Source organism: Lycorma delicatula, chromosome 7, assembly GCF_047948215.1.
Source record: "Lycorma delicatula isolate Av1 chromosome 7, ASM4794821v1, whole genome shotgun sequence".
Taxonomy (NCBI): Eukaryota; Metazoa; Arthropoda; class Insecta; order Hemiptera; family Fulgoridae; genus Lycorma; species Lycorma delicatula.
The window spans coordinates 9,178,581-9,201,520 of record NC_134461.1 but is presented as its reverse complement, the minus strand read 5'-3'; the positions used below and the strand labels follow the sequence as shown (position 1 = coordinate 9,201,520).

The window sequence follows — 22,940 nt, the reverse complement described above, 5'->3', positions numbered from 1 at the left end:
GGACTACCGGTCCCATTCTCCACAGGAAGCTCCTGAGCAATACCATTGGCCTGTTGACCGACATAAGTGAAAATAGCAAAGTACCATGTTATTGCCCACCACAGACGTGTGCATAGGTGTAACTGCACAGACATGGGTTTGGATTTTGTGCAGGGCATTATTATTATCCAGAAGAAACACCTAAAGTACTGCTTGCATTTCACTGTGCCATACCGTCATCATTTCAATACAATACCTAATTCCTGCATATCTTTTTCCCTATCTTAATCATAATATAAATTATAACTTGCTCATAAATTTTAAAGGTTTAAATATTTTTTCTGATAAAATTTTTATTTTTGTTCCAACCATTTCTAAAGCATTAAGTGCACAATGATATGACAATGTCCATAGCTCAAATGTATGTGTTAAATTTTGATCTGCATTTTATAACTTATCCAGTCTTTTATTTTTTGGTTGATTAGTAAAAGGAGTTATTTCAATTCTGCAGAAATGATGGCAAACATTTCCAGAATGATCACAGCACCTTACAAGATATTTTAGTGTTTTATCAAATCAAGTTTTAAATGATTTTGAATTCATGTCATCATGAGATCAGAAACTGTAATTATAACTTCAATAACTGAAGTTTTTGAATCGTGAGATTAGAAAACTAAAATTAGATTATAGTTTGTCTTTACAAGATTCTGTTACAAATCTCTATGCGGTTTATAATTTTCCTTTTTTGCTGTATTACATTTGCCGGTATGAATTACTAAAGCCACTAAAGAACTTTTACTATTCCTAATTAATCAGGATTTATGAATTTGTTGTTTACAGGTATCGATTCTTCTGATTGTCTTAATGTTTGTATTTGCAAGCTATGGAGTACAACTATTTGGTGGCAGACTTGCTCGATGTAATGATCCTACAATAACCCGCCGTGAAGATTGTGTTGGAGTTTTTGTCTGTAGAGTATTTGTTACTAAGATGAAGTTGCAACCAGGTGCTAATGAAACTTATCCTTCTATGCTTGTTCCTCGTATCTGGTTAGTTTGATTAATTAAATTTTTCTTATTGTTATTTTACATATTTTAAAATTATTTTATAATTTTATTTAATTTTACCAACTAAAGTTTTTAGTGAAAGTTTTAATGTACAAAACACCGTTAAGTAATTATATGATAAGTGAATGGATGTACTGTAATAATACAAAGTAAATAAATAGTATTGCAAAGATATAGCATGTTGTAATTTTAAATCTTGTATTCACAAGTTTCAATTATATTTTAAATTTTTGCAATATTTTGTGTAAGTATTCCCCTTAGAACAGTTTTATTTAATTTTAGTTTGAAGTGCATTTTGTTGTTTTTCTGCTGAGATAAATAACTACAGAATTTTTGTGTGTATGTATGTGAAGTGCTGTAACTGTAATGATTGTACACAACTTAACATGAGTCGCTGAGTTATTTTCAAGAATTATATAACCACTCCTTGTCGCGCAGGAAAAGTGTGAAGTAGAGTTGTTTTTTTTTAATTTTCTTCATTAAGAAGTATGTGGTTGCATATCGATATTGCCAAGCCCATTGAAGTGCATGTGATATTCAGTCCTGCAAGTGACACATTCATTCTGTTCACAACAGAAATTGGATATGTAATGAACATCAATTATCTTAGAGAAATCAACCTCGTAACTGATTTATTTTATACCTTGGTGACAGTTTACATTATTAAAATAACAAATCCCATTCTTTAATCATCACCATGATGTCTGAAATCATTAATCCCTTCTTATATTTATTATTTTGTTTAAAAAAAAATCCTATTAAAATTTGTTTAAGTTAATCTTTTAGTTGTTAAATTATAATTCCTGAATTTTAAAATAATTAAAAAGGCAAATGTCAATAAACAATAACAATATTCTTTATTAATCATGTAATAAACTAGTCTGTACAAATTACAGTTTGCCGATTGTAAACTGGGCTGACTAGATAATGATCAGATATTCACTGTAAAATGAATTGCTTTGAGTAAAATATAATTGATATAATAAGTATATGATTAAAATGGTACTAAATTACCTCCAAGAAACTGTTTCTTTGTAAACACACTAATACATTGCTCTAATTTGAAAAATACAAAATCTCTTTTTTAAACTTATAATAAATCTCTTTATTTAAATCATTACTCATGTCACCAAATTACTTCTGATTTTCAAAACTGTCCATAATTTTTTAAAAAATAATTTAATTTCAGAAATAAAGTCAGAAGGATTTGTTATCAAGTAGAGTGAAAAGCATGCATTTTCACTATTAGCAGCCACTCTATTAATAATATATCTATATTAAAAATAATAGCTGTATCAGTAACATTCCCAATATATCCTCAAGATAAATAAAATGATTATAAAAATTAAAACTTTTTTCATCAATAAAAATAATTATACCTCCCCTATTTTAATTTCTCTCAATTAATGTATAACTAAATGGTTATAAAAATCAAACTGTGACAATATATTTTTCATAATATCATCCTCAGTCATTATCACTAAATTATACTTAATATGTGCATAGATTGACAAAAATTCATCGGTTTCTTTCTGACTTATTGTTAAATCAGCAATAGATTTAAACGTTTTTCATTACTCTTTATATTTATAAAAGCAAAAAGGTTTTTTATCTCAGAAACATCAAACTGGATTATAAAAATCAACCACTTCCATGTAAAATAATTGTTACATACCTAGAAAATGTATAAAAATCTAGCATCATTTATGTAAGTGATGGAGCAGAAAATGATAAATTATTACTTAAAATCATAGAAATGAAATTGGCTTTAAGACAAAATCAAAAAATAGGTTAAAAAATTTTCTGAAAAGATGTTAAAAAAGTCTCCCATATGAAAATAAATTTATTTTTTTCACTTAGCTATAAAATGTGATTTAAGTTTGCTTACAGCTTTGACCTTTCTAATAAAAATCAACAAACTTTTTATTTTAACATCCAGAGAATGTAAACATTTTAATTATTTTATCGATCTCATTTTTAATATGTGTATACTTTTATTTATAAAAATTTCTATTTACATTCAGGGAGAAATGTGAATCATACTCAGTGAATTAGTTCCCTCAAGCTAAGCAGAAACAATGTCAACTACCAATAATATCCCAATCAAAGAATTAGGTCATACTATCAGGGAAAGCTGTTGGTGACGATTGTTCCTAAAATATCTAGCTCTCCATGAAATGTCTAAAGAAGCGCAAATTTTTTAAACTTAAACTAAATTATATCACATTATGACAAATTTTGTTTCAGCTGTTAAAAAGCAAAAGGACATTTTTGCTCATTGGAAACTTTTGAATCTGTGAAATAATGACAGAAAATTTTTTTTACATTCCATAAATGACAATGAAACCAAAGCACAATCATTGGGAATCAGCCAGGGAAAAACAGCATTCAACTGAAAATAGCACAGTAGCCACTCCACCACCAAGGCCACATCAATTGCTTTTACATTTCTTTTATGTTTATCAGTAGTTTATTTTATAATATTTACAAATAAATAAGAATTTAATTTAACTGTAATACAGAATTTTAGGAGAAAAGGGAGCAGTTAGAAATGGTTGTCAACAATTCATGGGTTCTTGATCTGCTTATTGATAATGAATGCTCTGACATTCCTTATCAAAAGGATATTTTGGCTTATTTGGCAAAATATGCTAGAAATGTTGTTACCCGACCTGTTTAAAGGGTCCCCCATTCCCCCAAGAATGCACATTGTAAAAGGTCAAGAGACATGGCTAGGTACATTGTATTCCTTTACTAAGAGATAATTCTGCTAGGAAAAGATTCTGCCGAGTTGCCTTGGAAACTCATACAGTGTGGCTCATAGCACCATCTTACTGAAAAAAATCTTTTTTCTACTTGTTGCTGAATAAATTAAGAATTAAAAAGATATTGTAACATATGAACATAAAGCACTCTAATACCAGTCACAGCACTTTTCTTCATAATCTTCAAAAATATTAAGTTCAATAATTGCTACCACAGATTGTAACCACTTAGTTTCTTTGAAATGGAAGAATTCATTTATAGAATATTGTCTTTGCTGAGGGAAATCATTATCAGAAAATTTGTTTATTAATAAACATTGCAAATGAAAATTAGTTCCATCACTCTTTAATAAATTATTTACCTAGTTTTGATTTTAATTAATTAACAACAAAATGTCTAACAAAAATTAACTTTGTTATCATAGTCTTGTCTAGTAGTGACTAATGCAAACTTTATTGATGTGGAAGTGTAGATCTTTACATAAAATCTCCTGATCACTGATTCAAACAGCTCAAGTAACAAGCATGATGTACAGAGTACCATGTGTCCTGTCACTCAAATTAAATTTTCGACTATACAAACCAGTTTTACAACACCACATTTCTTTTATATAGCCAGTAGATTTCAAGATTTTGACAGAACAGGACAGTTGTAATGAACAGTAAATTCTTCAAAGTAAAGATCACAAAACATCAGCATTTTTGGTAAAGGGTTTCACAATTTTACAGAATGTTGCATTATAGTCGATAACTGCATTATATTATTACACAGCATACCAGGAAGGCTGATATTTAATGAATAGTCATTCATAACTCATGAACAAAAAGAGATAGTCATCTGAAAAAATATGGCATAAAAGTATATTTTATTTGCTACAAAAACTTAACATTCCAAATAGTACCATTTACAGCCTATACATTTCTTCCAATAGCGAAACAGTTTTCTCATTCCATCAGTGATGAATACTGGCAGTCTTTTCTTGATCCACAACCTCACTGTGTCATTCAGTACATCAAACATGGTAAAATATCCTTAATATCCCTTTTAATTGTAGAAAAATTGAAAATTGCCGGGCACCAAGTCTGGCTAGTATAAAGGGTGTGGAAATGGTTCCGATTTCAATTTTTCAAAAGCCTTGGCATTTGCTGCAATATGTATGTTCAAGTATTATTGTGCTGCAGAGTTCTTGGCTCTAGATTGTCAAACAAGACATACTCATCTCCTAAGATGTTTTAACATTTGTATATATCGTACACAATTTAGTCAACCCAGCTTCAAGGTGTCAGTCGCATACATTTGGTTGGAATCCCAGAATACTATCAAAAGAATTTTTTTACAGAGGGTTGTATTTTGAATTGTTTTTGTTACAAAGAACCGTATTGCTTGTGTTCAGTGTTGTGCAGTTTTTTCTGGGTTGTAATGATCATTCAGTTTTGTGTCCTGTCGCAATATTAAAAAGGATGACGAAGGGAACTTTTCATCATCACAATATTCCTTCATTGTAGTTTGTTCCTTTCTGTGACTGCATGTCACTCACCACGAAAGGATTTTACACAGCCCAGTTGTGGAATAATGTGTTTTCTTTCTTTGGATATGCTTATTTGGATGGCGATGGTCATTTTGAAATTCATTCATCCACCTTCTTTTGGTGCTTTTCATCAGTCATAGAAATTGATCCACCATCGACCACTGCAACTTATCCTCAATATTTTCTTTACCAGCGTCTGATGCACAAAACTTTATTACACACCTCTTCAATAGAACCTCTATAGAACCTATATAGAATAGTTTCATCATCATAAACTGCTTTTAGACAACAATGAAAGTCACTAACATTCACTTTTTCCGCTCTTAATAATTCAATTATTGCATATTGTTTTAGACACATTAACCATCTCTCATATTAATAATTTTCAAGAATGCTGTAGTTCAACGACACATTTGTTACACACATTTTACATATACTACACATTTCTTTTATTGCAATGAATCTATTTTTATTATTTGAATGTAGAATGTGTGTATACTTCTTAATGTTTTTATTAGCATCATTTTAAAAATATATGTATGTGAATTTTACAAAAAATATTTAAAATTATTTTGAACAATTACTTAAATATCTATAATTAATTTATAAATTAAAAAAATTAAATCAATATTTTTGTAATGTCAGCAAAAGGAATATTATGTATACTAATCCCAGAAAAAGCCAGTGTGATATTACTATACCTGTATGTGGTGATAAAATATTTCCCTAGAAAAAGAATAAAAATTACTTGTTATTGTACATGATCCAACTGTATTGGTCATCTACTTTGTCTATATTGTATATCTGCTTGGTCTTAAGCATATAAATTTATTAACAGATGAAAATAAATTAAGTTAGTTTCATCTGTTGAGGCCTAAATCTTTTTGGTAGCTCATATTTAAAGTTGATGGGCTGTGCACAGTTTTTCTAGGTTATCTGACGTTATTGAGCTGACTGTGAAAATCACGTAAAACTCAATATATTCTTATACTACAAAAAAAGAAAAAAAAATAGTTTTGGTTTTAGTAAATATGAATCATACTGGTATTTTTTTTGTCTTCAGCATTTGACTGGTTTGATGCAGCTCTCCAAGATTCGTTTCATTTCGGTATACCCCCTACATCCTACAATTTTTTTCCTTCTACCTGTCCCACCAATATTAAAGCGACTATTCCAGGATGCCTTAGTATGTGGCCTATAAGTCTGTCTCTTCTTTTAACTATATTTTTCCAAATGCTTCTTTCTTCATCTATTTGCCGCAATACCTCTTCATTTGTCACTTTATCCACCCATCTGATTTTTAACATTCTCCTATAGCACCCCATTTCAAAAGCTTCTAATCTTTTCTTCTCATATACTCCGAGGCTCGTTTAGCTTGTGCTATTCGGCATTTTATATCGCTCCTGCTTCGTCTATCTTTAGTAATTTTACTTCCCAAATAACAAAATTCTTCTACCTCCGTAATCTTTTCTCCTCCTATTTTCACATTCAGCGGTCCATCTTTGTTATTTCTACTACATTTCATTACTTTTGTTTTGTTCTTGTTTATTTTCATGCGGTAGTTCTTGCGTAGGACTTCATCTATGCCGTTCATTGTTTCTTCTAAATCCTTTTTACTCTCGGCTAGAATTACTATATCATCAGCAAATCGTAGCATCTTTATCTTTTCACCTTGTACTGTTACTCCGAATCTAAATTGTCCTTTAACATCATTAACTGCTAGTTCCATGTAAAGATTAAAAAGTAACGGAGATAGGGAACATCCTTGTCAGACTCCCTTTCTTATTAGGGCTTCTTTCTTATGTTCTTCAATTGTTATTGTTGCTGTTTGGTTCCTGTACATGTTAGCAATTGTTCTTCTATCTCTGTATTTGAACCCTAATTTTTTTAAAATGCTGAACATTTTATTCCAGTCTACGTTATCGAAAGCCTTTTCTAGGTCTATAAACGCCAAGTATGTTGGTTTATTTTTCTTTAATCTTCCTTCTACTATTAATCTGAGGCCTAAAATTGCTTCCCTTGTCCCTATATTTTTCCTGAAACCAAATTGGTCTTCTCCTAACACTTCTTCCACTCTCCTCTCAATTCTTCTGTATAAAATTCTAGTTAAGATTTTTGATGCATGACTAGTTAAACTAATTGTTCTGTATTCTTCACATTTATCTGCCCCTGCTTTCTTTGGTATCATAACTATAACACTTTTTTTGAAGTCTGATGGAAATTCCCCATTTTCATAAATATTACACACCAGTTTGTATAATCTATCAATCGCTTCCTCACCTGCACTGCGCAGTAATTCTACAGGTATTCCGTCTATTCCAGGAGCCTTTCTGCCATTTAAATCTTTTAATGCTCTCTTAAATTCAGATCTCAGTATTGTTTCTCCCATTTCATCCTCCTCAACTTCCTCTTCTTCCTCTATAACACCATTTTCTAATTCATTTCCTCCGTATAACTCTTCAATATATTCCACCCATCTATCGACTTTACCTTTCGTATTATATATTGGTGTATCATGTTTGTTTAACACATTATTAGATTTTAATTTATGTACCCCAAAATTTTCCTTAACTTTCCTGTATGCTCCGTCTATTTTACCAATGTTCATTTCTCTTTCCACTTCTGAACACTTTTCTTTAATCCACTCTTCTTTGGCCAGTTTGCAGTTCCTGTTTATAGCATTTCTTAATTGCCGATAGTTCCTTTTACTTTCTTCATCACTAGCATTCTTATATTTTCTACGTTCATCCATCAGCTACAATATATCGTCTGAAACCCAAGGTTTTCTACCAGTTCTCTTTATTCTGCCTAAGTTTGCTTCTGCTGATTTAAGAATTTCCTTTTTAACATTCTCCCATTCTTCTTTTACCTTTTCTACCTTATCTTTTTTACTCAGACCTCTTGCGATGTCCTCCTCAAAAATCTTCTTTACCTCCTCTTCCTCAAGCTTCTCTAAATTCCACCGATTCATCTGACAACTTTTCTTCAGGTTTTTAAACCCCAATCTACATTTCATTATCACCAAATTATGGTCGCTATCAATGTCTGCTCCAGGGTAAGTTTTGCAGTCAACGAGTTGATTTCTAAATCTTTGCTTAACCATGATATAATCTATCTGATACCTTGCAGTATCGCCTGGCTTTTTCCAAGTGTATATTCTTCTATTATGATTTTTAAATTGGGTGTTGGCTGTTACTAAATTATACAGTAGAGCAAAACTCTATAAGTCAGTCCCCCCCTACATTCCTTTTGCCCAGCCCGTATTCACCCACTATATTTCCTTCCTTGCCTTTTCCAATCTCCAACTATTATTGAATTTTCATCTCCTTTTACGTGTTTAATTGCTTCATCAATCTCTTCGTATACACATTCTACCTCATCATCATCATGGGCGCTTGTAGGCATATAGACGTTAACAATCGTTGTCGGTTTAGGTTTTGATTTTATCCTTATTACAATGACTCTATCGCTATGCGTCTTGAAATACTCCACTCTCCTCACTATCTTCTTGTTCATCACGAAACCTACTCCTGCCTGCCCATTATTTGACGCTGAGTTAATTACTCTAAAGTCACCCGACCAAAAGTCGCCTTCCTCTTCCCACCACGCTCCGAACAGGGGACTATTTTACCTCCGGAATATTTTACCAAGGAAGGCGCCTCCATTATTGCTTTTGAAAATGCAGAGCCACATTTTCTTGGAAAAAAAAAACAGTTGCAGTTTTCCATTGCTTTCAGCTGTGCAGTACTCAGAGGACTGAGTGATGTTAATATGGCCGTTTAAGTCATTGTGACTCACGCCCCTAACAACTACTGAAAGAGCTGCTGCCCTCTTTCAGGAATCATTCCTTAGTCTGGCTCTCAACAGATACCTCTCCGATATGGTTGCACCTTCGGTCCAGCTACTCTGTATCCTTGAGCACTCAAGCCCCCTCACCAACGGCAAGGTCTCATGATTCATAGAGGAGGAAAAAATAGTAATGCAATAAAATTTTTGAAGATTTGTTGAATTAAAATGGAAAACCCTGTTAGCAAATTTACACCCTGACTTTGAAATGTTTATTTTTTGTTCAGTATCTTATGAAATTATTTAGGAACCCAGACATGATAGTGGAAAACTTTCTGAATTTCCTGAATGTCTTTCATTGTGATTAAAAACTTATGATAGACTGACTTGTAACAATTCTCTAACTTACAGCTGACATATCCTCATTCTATTATCCTCTATTTCTTCATCTGCATTAACAATTGCTTAAAAATTTTCCCCAGTAAAATTATTACTGATCAGTAAAATCAGTCCAAATTACTGTTCCAGGGGAGTTTTCATTATTTATTTCAACATTTAAAACATAATAGAAGTTGCCAAATGACCACATCTCTGATTACTATATTATTGACATCAAATAAATTACCTTGATTAACTTCTAATGTTTTTCTAAACACACTTCTTTCAGCTAAAGTCATCATTAATTCATTTCAATTCATTTTTAACGTATAAAACCACAGCTAAAACTAAATAGAAACTGGCACTGAACTCATAAATAAAACAACTTCATAAAAACGTACAGTGGTAAAACTACCCGATTGTCATATGTTACTGACAGAACAACTGATCACTGCCAGTGCACCTTACTCAGAGAGATAAAACTACCCAAATGCATTTAGATAGTTTTAATTCATTTATTTTCATGAGGTAAAACTACCCAAATAAATTTAATTAATTTTTACCTCTACAGCCAAGTGTCAGTGTTCATTTAGGTATTTTGAAAATAAACCATTGCTCATAAAAAGTGTATTGTTGGACTTAGGTAATGTAATCTTCAAAAAGGAGTTGTCATTAACTTCATTTGGGTAAAATACCTCTGTTATCATTAAAATTGGACTTGGGTACTTATACCTGCAAGTCAAGGTGTTTTATTCACCTATAATTGCTAAGATTTAAAGTTAGGTTATGACCACTTTACTAACCTGTTAGGGTGTAGGGTTTCAATTAATTTAGTAGTCTGCTTGTAGAGTGAACGTCTTTCTTTTTCTGTTTAGCCTCCAGAACCACCGTAAAGTATTAGTTCAGAGGAGGAATGAAGATAATATGTGTGAATGTAAATGAAGTGTAGTCTTGTACAGTTTCAGGTCGGCCATTCCTGAGATGTGTGGTTAATTAAAACCCAACCACCTAAGAACACCAGTAACCACACTCTAGTATTCAAGTCCATATAAAAGTAACTGCATTTACCAGGATATGAACCTTAGAACTCTCAACTTCAAAATCAGCTGATTTGCAATGACAAGTTCATCAGTGGTCAGTCTTTACTTTCTTTTTCCTGTTTAGCCTCCGGTAATTACCGTTCAGATAATACTTCAGAGGATGAATGAGGATGATAATTATGTGCGAGTGTAAATGAACTGTAGTCTTGTACATTCTCAGTTCGACCATTCCTGAGATGTGTGGTTAATTGAAACCCAACCACCAAAGAACACCGGTATCCGCGATCTAGTATTCAAATCCGTGTAAAAATAACTGGCTTTACTAGGACGAACGGTGGAACTCTAGACTTCCAAATCAGCTGATTTGGAAAGAATCAGTGGTCAGTCTGGATCTCAATAAGTCCACTATTGAGCTTTAGATAGGGAATCTTGGAGAGCTGCATCAAACCAGTCAAATGACTGAAGACAAAAAAAATTGAGCTTTAATTAGGCTTTACATTCTGTTATTAACAGTATAATATGAAATTTAAATAAATTATTTAACCATTTAATATTTTGTTTAATTTGCTGCAATTTACTGTAAATTATGATTTAATATGTTAACGTAATCTTTTAAGAACTCTTTTTTACAATTCTCTGTAGCATATAATGTCGGTCAATATTTAAATTTTCTTTTATATGTTAAAAATAGAATTATTGTTAAAGTTGTATGACATGTATCATAAATTTTTCATAGATTTAAACACGTATCAGTGATAAGAATTTTTATATTCCTTCTATATAGTGAATTGATTTTTCTCAATTATCAAAATTAATAAGTCAATTTTACTGGGTTTTCTTTATATTTCAATATACTGCAATCATTCTAATTCACTAACACGTGTAATAATCCTTTTTGTGTAGAATTAGAATTTTTATTTACAATGATGCTGATGTAAATTTTAGCCAGAACACTTAACATGAAGAGAAGAAACATGCGTTAACAGGGTTTGTTACAGATTCAAATTTCTTCTTATATTGACTGAATATATCTTCTTTTTTTTATTAACCTGATAAAAATAAAAATGAATAAGCTTGCGATATAAATGTTGTGTGCATGCTTAGTTATTCCAGTTGATGTTTATTTATTTGTTGTTGAAATGGTTTTGTAGTTTCATCTTGTTGATATAAAGAAAAAATATATGCTCTATCAATGGATATTTAAAAATTGTTATTTTTTATTTAGTTAAGGGATTGACAGCTTTTATTTTATTTTTATTTTTTTACTTACTGTAAAGGGTTCTAATGTAATAAATTTAGGTTATGATATTATGACCCTGTTATTCAGATTATATTAAAAAATCTGATTGTGACTCGTAATCAATGCATTAACATTACATCTTAATTTTTTAAATTCTAAATACATCTAAAAAGAATTCTGTTGTGCAGGTATGCACTGTTATATATGAATAAATTCATGTTAATGTGCATGAAAAACAGTATTGGAAATCTAATTCCAAATTAAAAATATATTATTTATGAGTCCAATGAGAACTCCGGTATCATTTTATCAACATTTTCTCAAGGATCATGGAATTAATGATCACAAAAAAGTATCTCAAATATTTTTACTGTTGATTCTTTAAACATTTTTAATTTAATAAAACTTTTCTTAATTGCTGTCTTTCCTTTATTCTGTAGATGCATGTGTGCATCTGGCAGCTGCGCTCTGTTATTAGGCTTATTTGTGTTATTCATTTGTATGATATTGTTATGAAACTGTCTTAAAAAAGATAAAATCAAATTAAAATCTTCAATTATAACTATTTGTTCAGAAATAATTGATAAGAAAAGTACAAACTTTTATTTCTTACATAAAGTATTCTCTTGTATCTTCCTTTTTTATGGTACTGAATACTATGGTCATTAGCCACTGATACCCACATCTAATTAATAAATGGATTTGTCATGTGATTTAGCTATACTTGCATGGGATATTCTGCCTGGTGGCAGGTCCCTAGCACCATTGTTACCTTCATCTGTTTCTGTCCCATGCTTTTCTTTTCATCTCATCTTTACTTCTCATTTATTCTTCATAATACTTTTTTATTGCTTACTCTGTTCAATCATATTATCTTCTCAACCTCCTCTAGACCCACATCTCAGAAGCCTTGATCTTATCTTTTTCATTTTTCCCCAGTGTCCATGTTTGACTAACGTAAAAAATATTCTCAAAACATAGCATTTTACCAATCTCGTCTTCAGGTTGAGATCCATGTTGCTGCAGAGTAGGTTTTTCTTTCTAAAAAAAGACTTCATCTGCAATTACAGTTCTAATCTTAATCTCTTCTTTACTTTTCCAGTCTTCAGTTAGTATTGTGCCTAGATATCTGTATCTTTCTACTTGTTCAATTTTTCCTTCTGTAACAAGATCCTTATCTTTCCTCTCACTCGCCTTCCCTCGCCTTTCCTCACAATTATTTTCATCCCATATTCGTTCATCCGTACTTCCAATGCTTTTATCATTCCTTGTAATGTCTGAGTGTCTTTAGCTACAATCAACAGATCATCAGCATATCTGACACAATTTTTATTCCTTCCATCTATGCTTACTTCTTTTTAGCCTTCCACTATTTCTTTCAATATTTCCTTAACATAAAGAGTGAACAGTGTTGGTGATAAACAGCAGCCTTTCCTCCGCCTAATTCTAACCGATTTGTGAGATTCTCATTTATTTTCACAACTGCTTTTTGCTTCATATGCAATTCTCTGATCAATTTCCTACCGTTCCAATCAACTTTCTTTTCGTTCAGAATCTCAAATAACTTTTCCCACTGCATTATGTTAGACATATCTATAAAACACAAACTCAATCCTCTTCTTCTTTCAAAACATCTTTCTTCTATCATTCTGATCAGCCCTACAGTCTTTCTTGTTCCTCTACTTTTCTAAATCCAAACTGTTCTTTCCAGCATTCTCCTCCATTTTTGTAATCAACCTTCTTTTAATAATGCTAAGCTTATTTTTGTAGCATGTGATATTAAGCTGATAGTTGTATGTTCTTCACATTTTTTGGTTCCAACCTTTTAAAGAATTCTATTGGAAGTTCATCTACTAGAAAACTTTAAATATTTGGGGGAAAACATCACACACAACCTCCAAGAAAATCCAAACTGGAATGAAAGAATAAATAAACTCATCAAAGCCACAATAAAAACACAAAACATCTGTAACAAAAAATGCATGTCCATAAACACAAAAATAAGACATTATAACTCAGTTATCCAACCAGAAATACTTTACGGATGCGAAACCATATTTGGACCGTACCAGACAAGGTTTACCAACAAACAGGAAAAGATTGAAAGACAGATTCTACAACAATGCATCGGGAAAAACATTAAAAAAGACGGGATTTGGAGAATTATTCCAGACGAATCTATTTACAAAACGATTATCCCGATAACTAATAAATTTAGAAAGAAGAGAATTTCCTTTCTAGGGCATATTTTCAGAATGGAAGAGACCGGACTTATCAGACGGACAATCGAACTTTTCTGGAACAAGAAAAGCAGACCGAACTGGTTATACGAAGTACAGAAAGACATGGAGGAATTAGACATAACCCGTGAAAACCTAAAAATGAAAACCGGAAACTATGAGAAATTAAAAAATAAAGAAACAAGATTCCTATCAAAACCCAACAAAACAATAAGCCGGGTGTACTCTGAGCAAGAAAGGGCAAGAAGATCTGAACCCTTAGAAATTACTGGCAAAAAAGAAAAGCTGAAAAACAACAAATCAGCAAGAAAAGAAAGAACTTGCCAAAAAAAAGAACTAAAGTGATCCATTATGTTCTTAAAAGTAAAAAAAAAAAAAAATTGCATTATTCAAAAATATTATATTAAAAAACCAACAAAGATTTTTTCTTCCTTTTTTTAAAGCTACACTTACAAAATATCCCAGAAGATGTTGCCCAGACTTGTGGAACTCAGAACATCAAAATAAATGAAATAAGTTCATTAAATTAAAATTAATTATTAATACTAATAAGTGAAAACAGACATAAAATTGTGAGTCTGCATAATTTGTATGATCCTCTAACAATTTCAGCTATTCATTAACTAATTTAAACAAATGAGGTGTTCACAATTAGAGGCCTTATATTTTATCTAATAAATATAATTTGATAAAATTAATATTTACAAAGATATTAATGATTAAAAAATTTAAATGGCCGCCATTTTGCTTTTTCAAAGGTAAAATGTTCAAACTTATTTATTTTGTTGAAGATATTGTACGGTGCATGTAAACCAGATTTTATTAGATTTTATTGGAGGACAAAGAGAAAATGAATCAAAGTAAGGCATTTATCCGCATGAATTTTTACTTTCCAGTCTAGTACTATTTTTACTTTCCAGTCTGGAAAGTAAAAATTGATGTTATTAAATCTTCAGCTTAAAAGATCAAGAGAATGAGTCTGTAGTGCAAGGTCACCCTCAGTATCACGAGATTTAGCATAGTTAAGGTCTCCAGACCTGCTGGACCGGTTTTGACCAAACTTCGTCAGATTACTTCTGTATAAGGGACATTAATGTCATTAAATTTTCAATATAAAAGGTCAAGGGGGTGAGGGCTGTAGACCAAGGTCACCTTCAGTAACCAATTATTAGTGGTTTTTCAAATTCACCTGACATATTCTCAGCCAACAAAGCAGTCAGTCTTTTGATATCTTTCCCTCTGTGCATTATTCCTCTTTCAAACATATTTCAATGGGCAAAGCCTGGAAATAAATACCAGTCTCATCACAATTAAAAATGTTTCTTTCATTATAACTCTTGCATATTTCATTTAACTTTTTCTTACACTCACACACCAAATTCTGATCTACAGTTTCACCGTAAACGGTTTTATATGAAGCATTATATCGAATTCAGAGTTTATCTAACTAACCCCCTGATGCTTTAAACTCACCATAACAGAGTTTTCTGCAATTTCCTTTTCTTTTCTTAATTTTCTTTTTGTAGACATTTATAACTGCTACTTTTTTTTTAATGTCAAGCATTTACAATTTTGAGATATTTTAAGTTGTGGTATCAATGGTTGTAACGATTTTGATAAAATATACAAAATTGAACATATAGTAAAGTATGTGTAGAAAATAGAGCTAATAATAAGAGCTACAAAAAATAATACAGTTCTATACCGTAACAATGACTAGTATACACACGCACATCAACTGATGATGATGAATACATGAAATGATTGAAATCATAACATCAGCATCTAGGCACGAAGTGATGCAATACACAACAGATAAATAAATTAGTCACACTTGAGTATGAAATAAAACTGTGAAAATTGCAATTTTTTTATTCCCGCTATCCATTTTTCATAATTGATAGAATATTTTTTGTAGGTAAATTCCTTGTCTGTGTTCATTATTAAGAATTATTTTATCAATTAACTTCACTAAAAAACTACCGGGGACTCTAAAAGTGTCTGGTATTAGATAAGTCTACTACTGGGAAGTGACCTTCCCAGGGGAGTTTCACTGTATATGTATGCAATTTTAATTATGCAGATAGAAGGTATGTGCCGTCATAAAAAATGTAATGTTCTTTGTTAGATAAATTAGGTCAGTTCTATTTTTGTCATGTTATATAACATTTCAAATTTCTATTAACAAATTGTTTGATCATAATATTATTTTCAATTATCACTAAAAAGACATCTTAAATACATATTGTCATAGAGTGAAAAACAGCTCGACTTTAAAGCCAGCCTTCAAAATTGATTATGTCAAATTTTTCAATGATGTGGAATTTTTTTTGTAAGTACAAACTGCTTATTTATTCTATTTAATTCTTCTTGTAAATAATTATTAAAAATTATTTGTCATTCTATTTATTTTCTAATAATGTGTCTCATCTATTCAACAATGCATAGCTTATTTTTAATATTATTGTCTGAATGAAAACTGTGTATTAGCTGTGTATTTATTTTTGTGGTATCAACTTCTGTTAAAGTAAAATGTAATAATAGTATATAATGATGTAAACTATGAAAGTAAAAAAGAAAAGTTCAATAATAAGATTACATTTTATATCAAATTTTACATGTTAAACATATAAAATGAATAGTAAGTAATTATTAATGTATTACTGAATTGTATGTTAAACCTGACTACTTTTGAAAAATTCAGCAGTGTATCTAATTTGGCGATGAAAATTAGTTAAATATTATTGTTCCATGTAATATCAAAATAAACTTGGTTAGTATTTTGTTGAGAAGGTCATAATCCCAATAAATATTTGGTAATCTAATTGTGTCTAATATTCTAAAAATCAATCTCAGATGTATTAAAAATTTAAAAAGAAGTTGAAAAAATAAAGAAGAATGGGGAATTCCTATATTAGGACAGGTTAATTTTCCTTGAATTAGAGCTTCATTTTTTAAATATTTATTGAAAATTATACATAAATAGATGTCAGGAGTTAAGTTTAGGAGACTTCATTTCATGATTGTGAAATTATGATTAAATTAAATATAATTAAATTATAATTTAAATTAAATTAAATTTTTTCTATTCTAACCAGAATACATGTAGAATGGTGTAGGAGCTGCAGGGACACACCCCTTCTTTGGATCCAGTAGAGAGGCTAATTTAAAAAAAAATGTTTAATTTTTTTTCAGGAGTATTTAATAATTTTTGTGAAAAGTAGTAAGTGTTTTGGCTGTCTTGGTATTGAGTGATTATTACCTCAACCCAGGTCCACTTTGATCGAAACTTCACCTTATTATTTTTTTAAAGTATTTAAAGCTTATTATTTTTAATTATTGTATTATAAGAAGCGTTTGAAAAGACTTACTGTATCCTACATCTCCAAAATAGAAAAGCTTCCTTAAAATCTTAAAGGTTTTTTATTTTTTTGACATGTTATATTGGATTGATTCACATTAGACCTAGAAGTTTCCGTTTATGTAGTACCTTTTAGTCAAGACTTGTAGGCAGTTGTGGACTTGTTTGAATTACGGGAGTGTCTGTTGTTTGTTAGTATATCCATGAATCATCAGACCTAAATGAGGATAGAAATAATTATGAGCTATTGGTAATGAATAACTGATTCAGCCATTCCCTTATAGGAAGATTGATTGTCTACTCCACCCCGACACTATCTATTTATAAAAATCACAATTAAATAGAAAAGTATTTAGTTTAACCTTAGAACTGAATCACTACATTGGACAATCATCCGATCATTTAAAATCTCCATTGTTTTTCTGATTAAAAATATTGCTTATAGCAAGAGTAGCATCAAAAGAAATAAAAATCAAGGATAAGACAAAGAGATAATTGTCGGGGCAGGATGTATTGTTTAATAGAATTTTACAACTGAATAGTAGCCAAGAACAGATTGAAGAGCTTTAAAAATTAGGTTGTTTAAACATATTAGCCTTAAAATTGTAGTGGGCTCAACCAAAATATCAACATCAACCTTCTTCATGGGGAAATTAGTGCTGTAAGTTAGGTTAGTTGAAATATAAATAAGAGTGAACTGGTGGTCAGAAAAAATGGATCTCTCTTGGGTCTTGCAGAAGGGAATTTGTACACAACAGGTCAGTATTTTTTGATTTCTACCAAAATATAAGACATGTCTTTTCCTTTTATTACATAATCATATTATTTACTATTAAACATAACTGTATTGAAAATTCTCCTCTTAAAACATTCTCCTCTTAAAAACAAGGTTATCTAATATAGGGCTGTATAATAATAATAGAGTTATTTAATACGGCTTGAAAATTTTTGCGACTACATTATCAGATTTTTTTAAAAATACTTGTGAAGGAAAATAAAATTTATGGTTGATTTGTTTGCTGAAAGTTAAATATGTATTAACTGTTGTACGAACTATCTTCAATATTAAACTGTTTTTTTTTTTTTACCTTTATATAAGATACATACATTCATGCTCATAACTGCTAAAATTAAACTCCAATTGAGTGATATTTTTTATAAGATTTTATTGGAGGAAAATATTTTTTTTTTTTGAAAGTGATGTAAGAAAAAAGATTATAATTTTTATTTATTGTTTTATGAATATTTGAAAATATTCTTTCCATTACCCCATAACAAAAAAAGTAGATTAAATCGCTTTCAATTTTTAACAGGTACATGCAATATATATCCAAAATGGAGGTGAGCAAGACCAGCTGGTTTTACTGATTTTAATAAGGTCATTGTTGAAATTATTACCTTACTGGGTTATAGTCAGGTAGCCAGAGTGCTGAGTAGCAAAGACTGTGGAAATGGTAGAGGTATTACTGAAGATATTACTCTACCTTTTCAGCTAAAAACTAAAATTCATTTTTTTTTTTTTGGCTGTCATGTTAGGTATGTAGTATGAGTTTACTTTTATTTCTAAGGTTTAAGTCCTTGTAAAGGCAGTTGCTTTTATATGGATTTGAGTGCTAGATTGTGGATACCACTGTTCTTTGTTGGTTGGGTTTCAATTAACCTCACATAGGGATGGTCAGCCTGAGTCTTTTTCAAGACTACATATTTACTGGTACCTTTACACTTATGTGCCGTACTGCAAATACATTCCTTGGCATCTGTGCAGAGGACTATTGACATATGTCACTGTGCTGTTACTCTGTAATTTGGTATTACATAAATAAATAAAACATTTTACAAATATTTATAATTTTTATTAAAAAAAACTGAGTAAGTAATTTTATAATCGCAAAAGACAAAGTTGAATATCTCCATATACCACTGAACAAACTTTTAATTCAAGTATAATTACACTAATGCACACAGTTTTTGGTACATGAAAATTTTATTGTGCATTATTTAATTTTTATGGTTAATACAAAAATGCTATCAGAATTTCCATCACCCAGTTTTTTTTTTTTTTTTTTAGATAAATGTGTTGAAATATTGCTTTTGCTGAATGTTACATATTTTTTTAGGGATAACTTACATACAGAAAAAAATATTTTAAATGATTTCTAACAGAGGATGAGGTATAAACATAGCATTGTGAAGGCAATAGCTGTATATGCATCATGATTCATTTACTATAGATTCTGACTTATTAGCACAGTGTAGTCTTTTGAATCATACAATTATCACACTAGTATTGTTTAAACAGTTGTTGTGTATATACGTACTGTGGTTTCATTCTCTTTTGTGATTTATAGTTACTGTCTCAAGTCTGTCGTATTAGTGATTAAATATGACAAGGAAGTTTGTAAGTGATCTTGATATCTTCTCTTACTTGTGTTAAAGAATAACAACAAAGTTTGATTTTACCATTTAAAAATGTTATGAACTGTATTATGGCTGTAGAGTTGGGGATCAAGATAAGAACTGGGTCCTCATATTACATGTTTGACCTCTGTGAAATGTTTGAAAGATTGGGCTAGGGGGTAATTGGCATGTAAGTTTTGTCATATTATGGCATGAATTGCAAGACTACTATTTAAATTATTTCTTTGTTGAAAATAAAATGAATAAGTAGTAAATTCAATCATACCATATAGAATCTGAATTATTGTTTGTTATATGGTAAGCACCTCATTTTAACGACTTACTTGCACTGAATCCTCCAACACATCTAACTTATGAAGATGAGTCAGAAAATGAGGTAGCCATTGTATTCAACATGTGGAGCTAGATGATATTTTTTTACGCAAAATTCTCTTCCCATGAACCTCATCTGAAAATCAGATGAATTAAACAATCTTGTTCAGGATTTGACTTTTCAAAGAAACTAGCCAAGCTTTTGGGATCTAGGCTGAAAAGCTGGAATTTTCTCCAGGCTGAGACTAAAGTATGTTTCTTTCATAATGATCAAGAAGAATTTTAAGATTAATATTCTGAAGAAAATATTTTAATACTGTAACAATTATTTGTGCTATCATGGATCATGAACATAATGCTACAGAATGGAAATTGTTCATTGATTCATCAAAAATTACTTTAAAGTCTGTCCTTTTGTACAGTGGCAACAAATCCCCTTTTGTACCATAGCTTATGCAACTAAGATAAAAGAAATTTATGTCAATATGAAAATTCAGTACAAGTAATGTTGCACTATGTGGTGTCATTTAAAAGTTATTGCATTATTAATGGATTTGCAACTTGGTTACACTAAATTTTGTTGCGTTTTGTCTGAATGAGACAGCAAGGTCAAGACAAATCATATCAAGAAGAAATGGCCAAAATATGAAGAACTTGAGTCTGGACAGAAAAATGTTGTACATCCCCCACCAGTTAACTGTTAAATGATTCTTCTGTCTCCACCACATACCAAATAAGGGCTTTTCAAAAATTTTGTTAAGTCAATGAATAAAAATGCTACTGGATTGCATTATTTGAAAGAAAAATTTCCTTGTGTTAGTTATGCTAAAATCAAGGAAGGAATTTATATGGGTTCCCAATAAGGACTTTTATCAGAGATCAGTAGTTCGAAGAACTGTTAAGCTAAGTCAAAAATCAGCATGAAATCATTTAAAAGCATTGTGCAAAAGTAAAGTTTATGAAAATCCAATAGAATAGTGAATTATTAGTCATAGAAACATGCAGGGTGTTGTAATATGTACCTAAAAATTCATTTCTTGGATTCACACTCACATCTCTGTCTGGATAATCTCGGTACAATCAGTGACAGCACTGGTAACACTTCCATCAGGAAATCTGTTTTGGAAAACATATACAGTGACAGTAAAGTGCAACAATGCTTGCAGATTATTGTTGGATGCTAAAGAGGGATGGGATGTTCCAAATACCAACACAAAAGCAAAACAACTACCACATTTTAATTAAGTTGAATAGTGCTCTGCATGCATGGAAATTTTTATATTCTTTTAAAGTTTACTTATGTATCATAAATAAAATGGTGACTAGTTGAGAATATTTAAAAATTTAGAAAATGTATCATGAATTCAGCATGAAAAGTTCTATTGGGATCAATATTTTATTCTTTTTTTCCAAAGTATAAAATAATTTTTATGATAGCTAAAGTAATTCTTCATTCTTTCTATCATAAAAAGTCATAAAACTTATAAGTGTGACAAAAATTTAACTGCCAATATTTTTGTAATAAAAATAAATTAATATTTGTTATGTATCTCCTAAAAAAAATATTTATTTAGTTATCATTACACACTTAAAAAAAAATGCATTTGTGTTGTAGAAAAATAATTAGTCAGTTAAAAGTCAGACAAGTTAAAAGACAATATATATATATTTATATATATTGTCTTTTACAATATATATAAATATATTGTAATAGTATGTTACTACATATAGAAAAATTGTAACATTATGTCACTTGTATGAAAACGTTTTAAAAACATGTCAATGATATTTATGTAAAAGTAATAAACTAGAGCAGGGAGAACAGTTCCAGTAATCCAAGTCTTATCAATTGTCACAAATCGACATAAAAATTCCTCTGGATTGTGTCGAAACAGCTCGAGACAATCACTTGAAATGTTTTTCAGCACTTTTTGGTCGAGCATGAGCAAGCGCAGCACCTTTCTAGCACACAGCTTGTTCATGTCCAAGTATTCATGCAAAATATTGCACATATGTTCTGTTGACATGCCTGCAGATTCTGCTAACTGTCACTCGTCAGTGACAATCTGCCAAAACGAAGTTATGCACTTTTTTTTTCATTTCTGGCACAGTCACTTCAGAAGGGCATTCACTGCACAGTTCACTGCTAGTGTGTTTTCGACCCACTTTAAACTCTGCAACCCAGCATTTAACAGTTGTATTTGAGGAAAAGTATATCCCAGTGCATGTCAAGCTCTTCTAGTAACCTGATGAAGAATGGAATCATGTGATGCCATCGAAAAGTTACTAATGTCATCTCTATGTGAGGCCTGAAACTTTTCACCCTTCATCATTATGAAATACGTTATTTGAAACTTACTTCATGGTTTATTCTGTCGTAAATTTTAATTGATTTTCAGCTATCATTATGGAAAATGTTTGACTATTTTATTCTAATGAAGAGGATGCTTTACTGTCATATGCTGATACAAGAAACTTTCAAAACACTTGGAATGTTGTTGATATACATCAACGAGGTGTTATTCCTGTAAGAAGGGTATGTGCTATTTGTTTATGGCTTAAATTACTATTGTTTACGTACAAATTACATATATTTGGTGTAAAACTTTCCACATGCTATTAAAAATTTGGGATGTCTTGTAATGAACTGAAAACATGGTTATTATTGATTTTTAACATTATCCTAAAAACAGATTATATTTTGAGGTACTGCACTACATACAAAAATTTAGATAACATATTTAATTCAGAATGACTTAATATTAAATTCACATACTGACAATGGAATATAGAGAAGAAAATGTCTTTCAAGATATTGTGTATGG

At 30.6% G+C, this 22,940-nt stretch overlaps 1 protein-coding gene across 7 annotated transcripts in view; it reads left to right on the top strand.

Annotated features, from left to right (window-relative positions):
- Positions 1-22,940, top strand: part of LOC142328095 (sodium leak channel NALCN-like) — a 70,455-nt gene that overhangs the window by 25,962 nt on the left and 21,553 nt on the right. For 2 of the 7 annotated variants that reach the window (XM_075371590.1, XM_075371589.1), the window contains exons 4-5: positions 820-1,028; positions 18,699-18,816. In XM_075371590.1, the coding sequence (XP_075227705.1) occupies positions 820-1,028; positions 18,699-18,753 (264 nt within the window). In that variant the 3' untranslated portion in view covers positions 18,754-18,816. Of the gene's footprint in view, positions 1-819; positions 1,029-18,698; positions 18,826-22,514; positions 22,652-22,940 lie in introns of those variants that run through there. The other 5 variants (XM_075371588.1, XM_075371587.1, XM_075371591.1 and 2 more) reach the window with 4 other exon arrangements.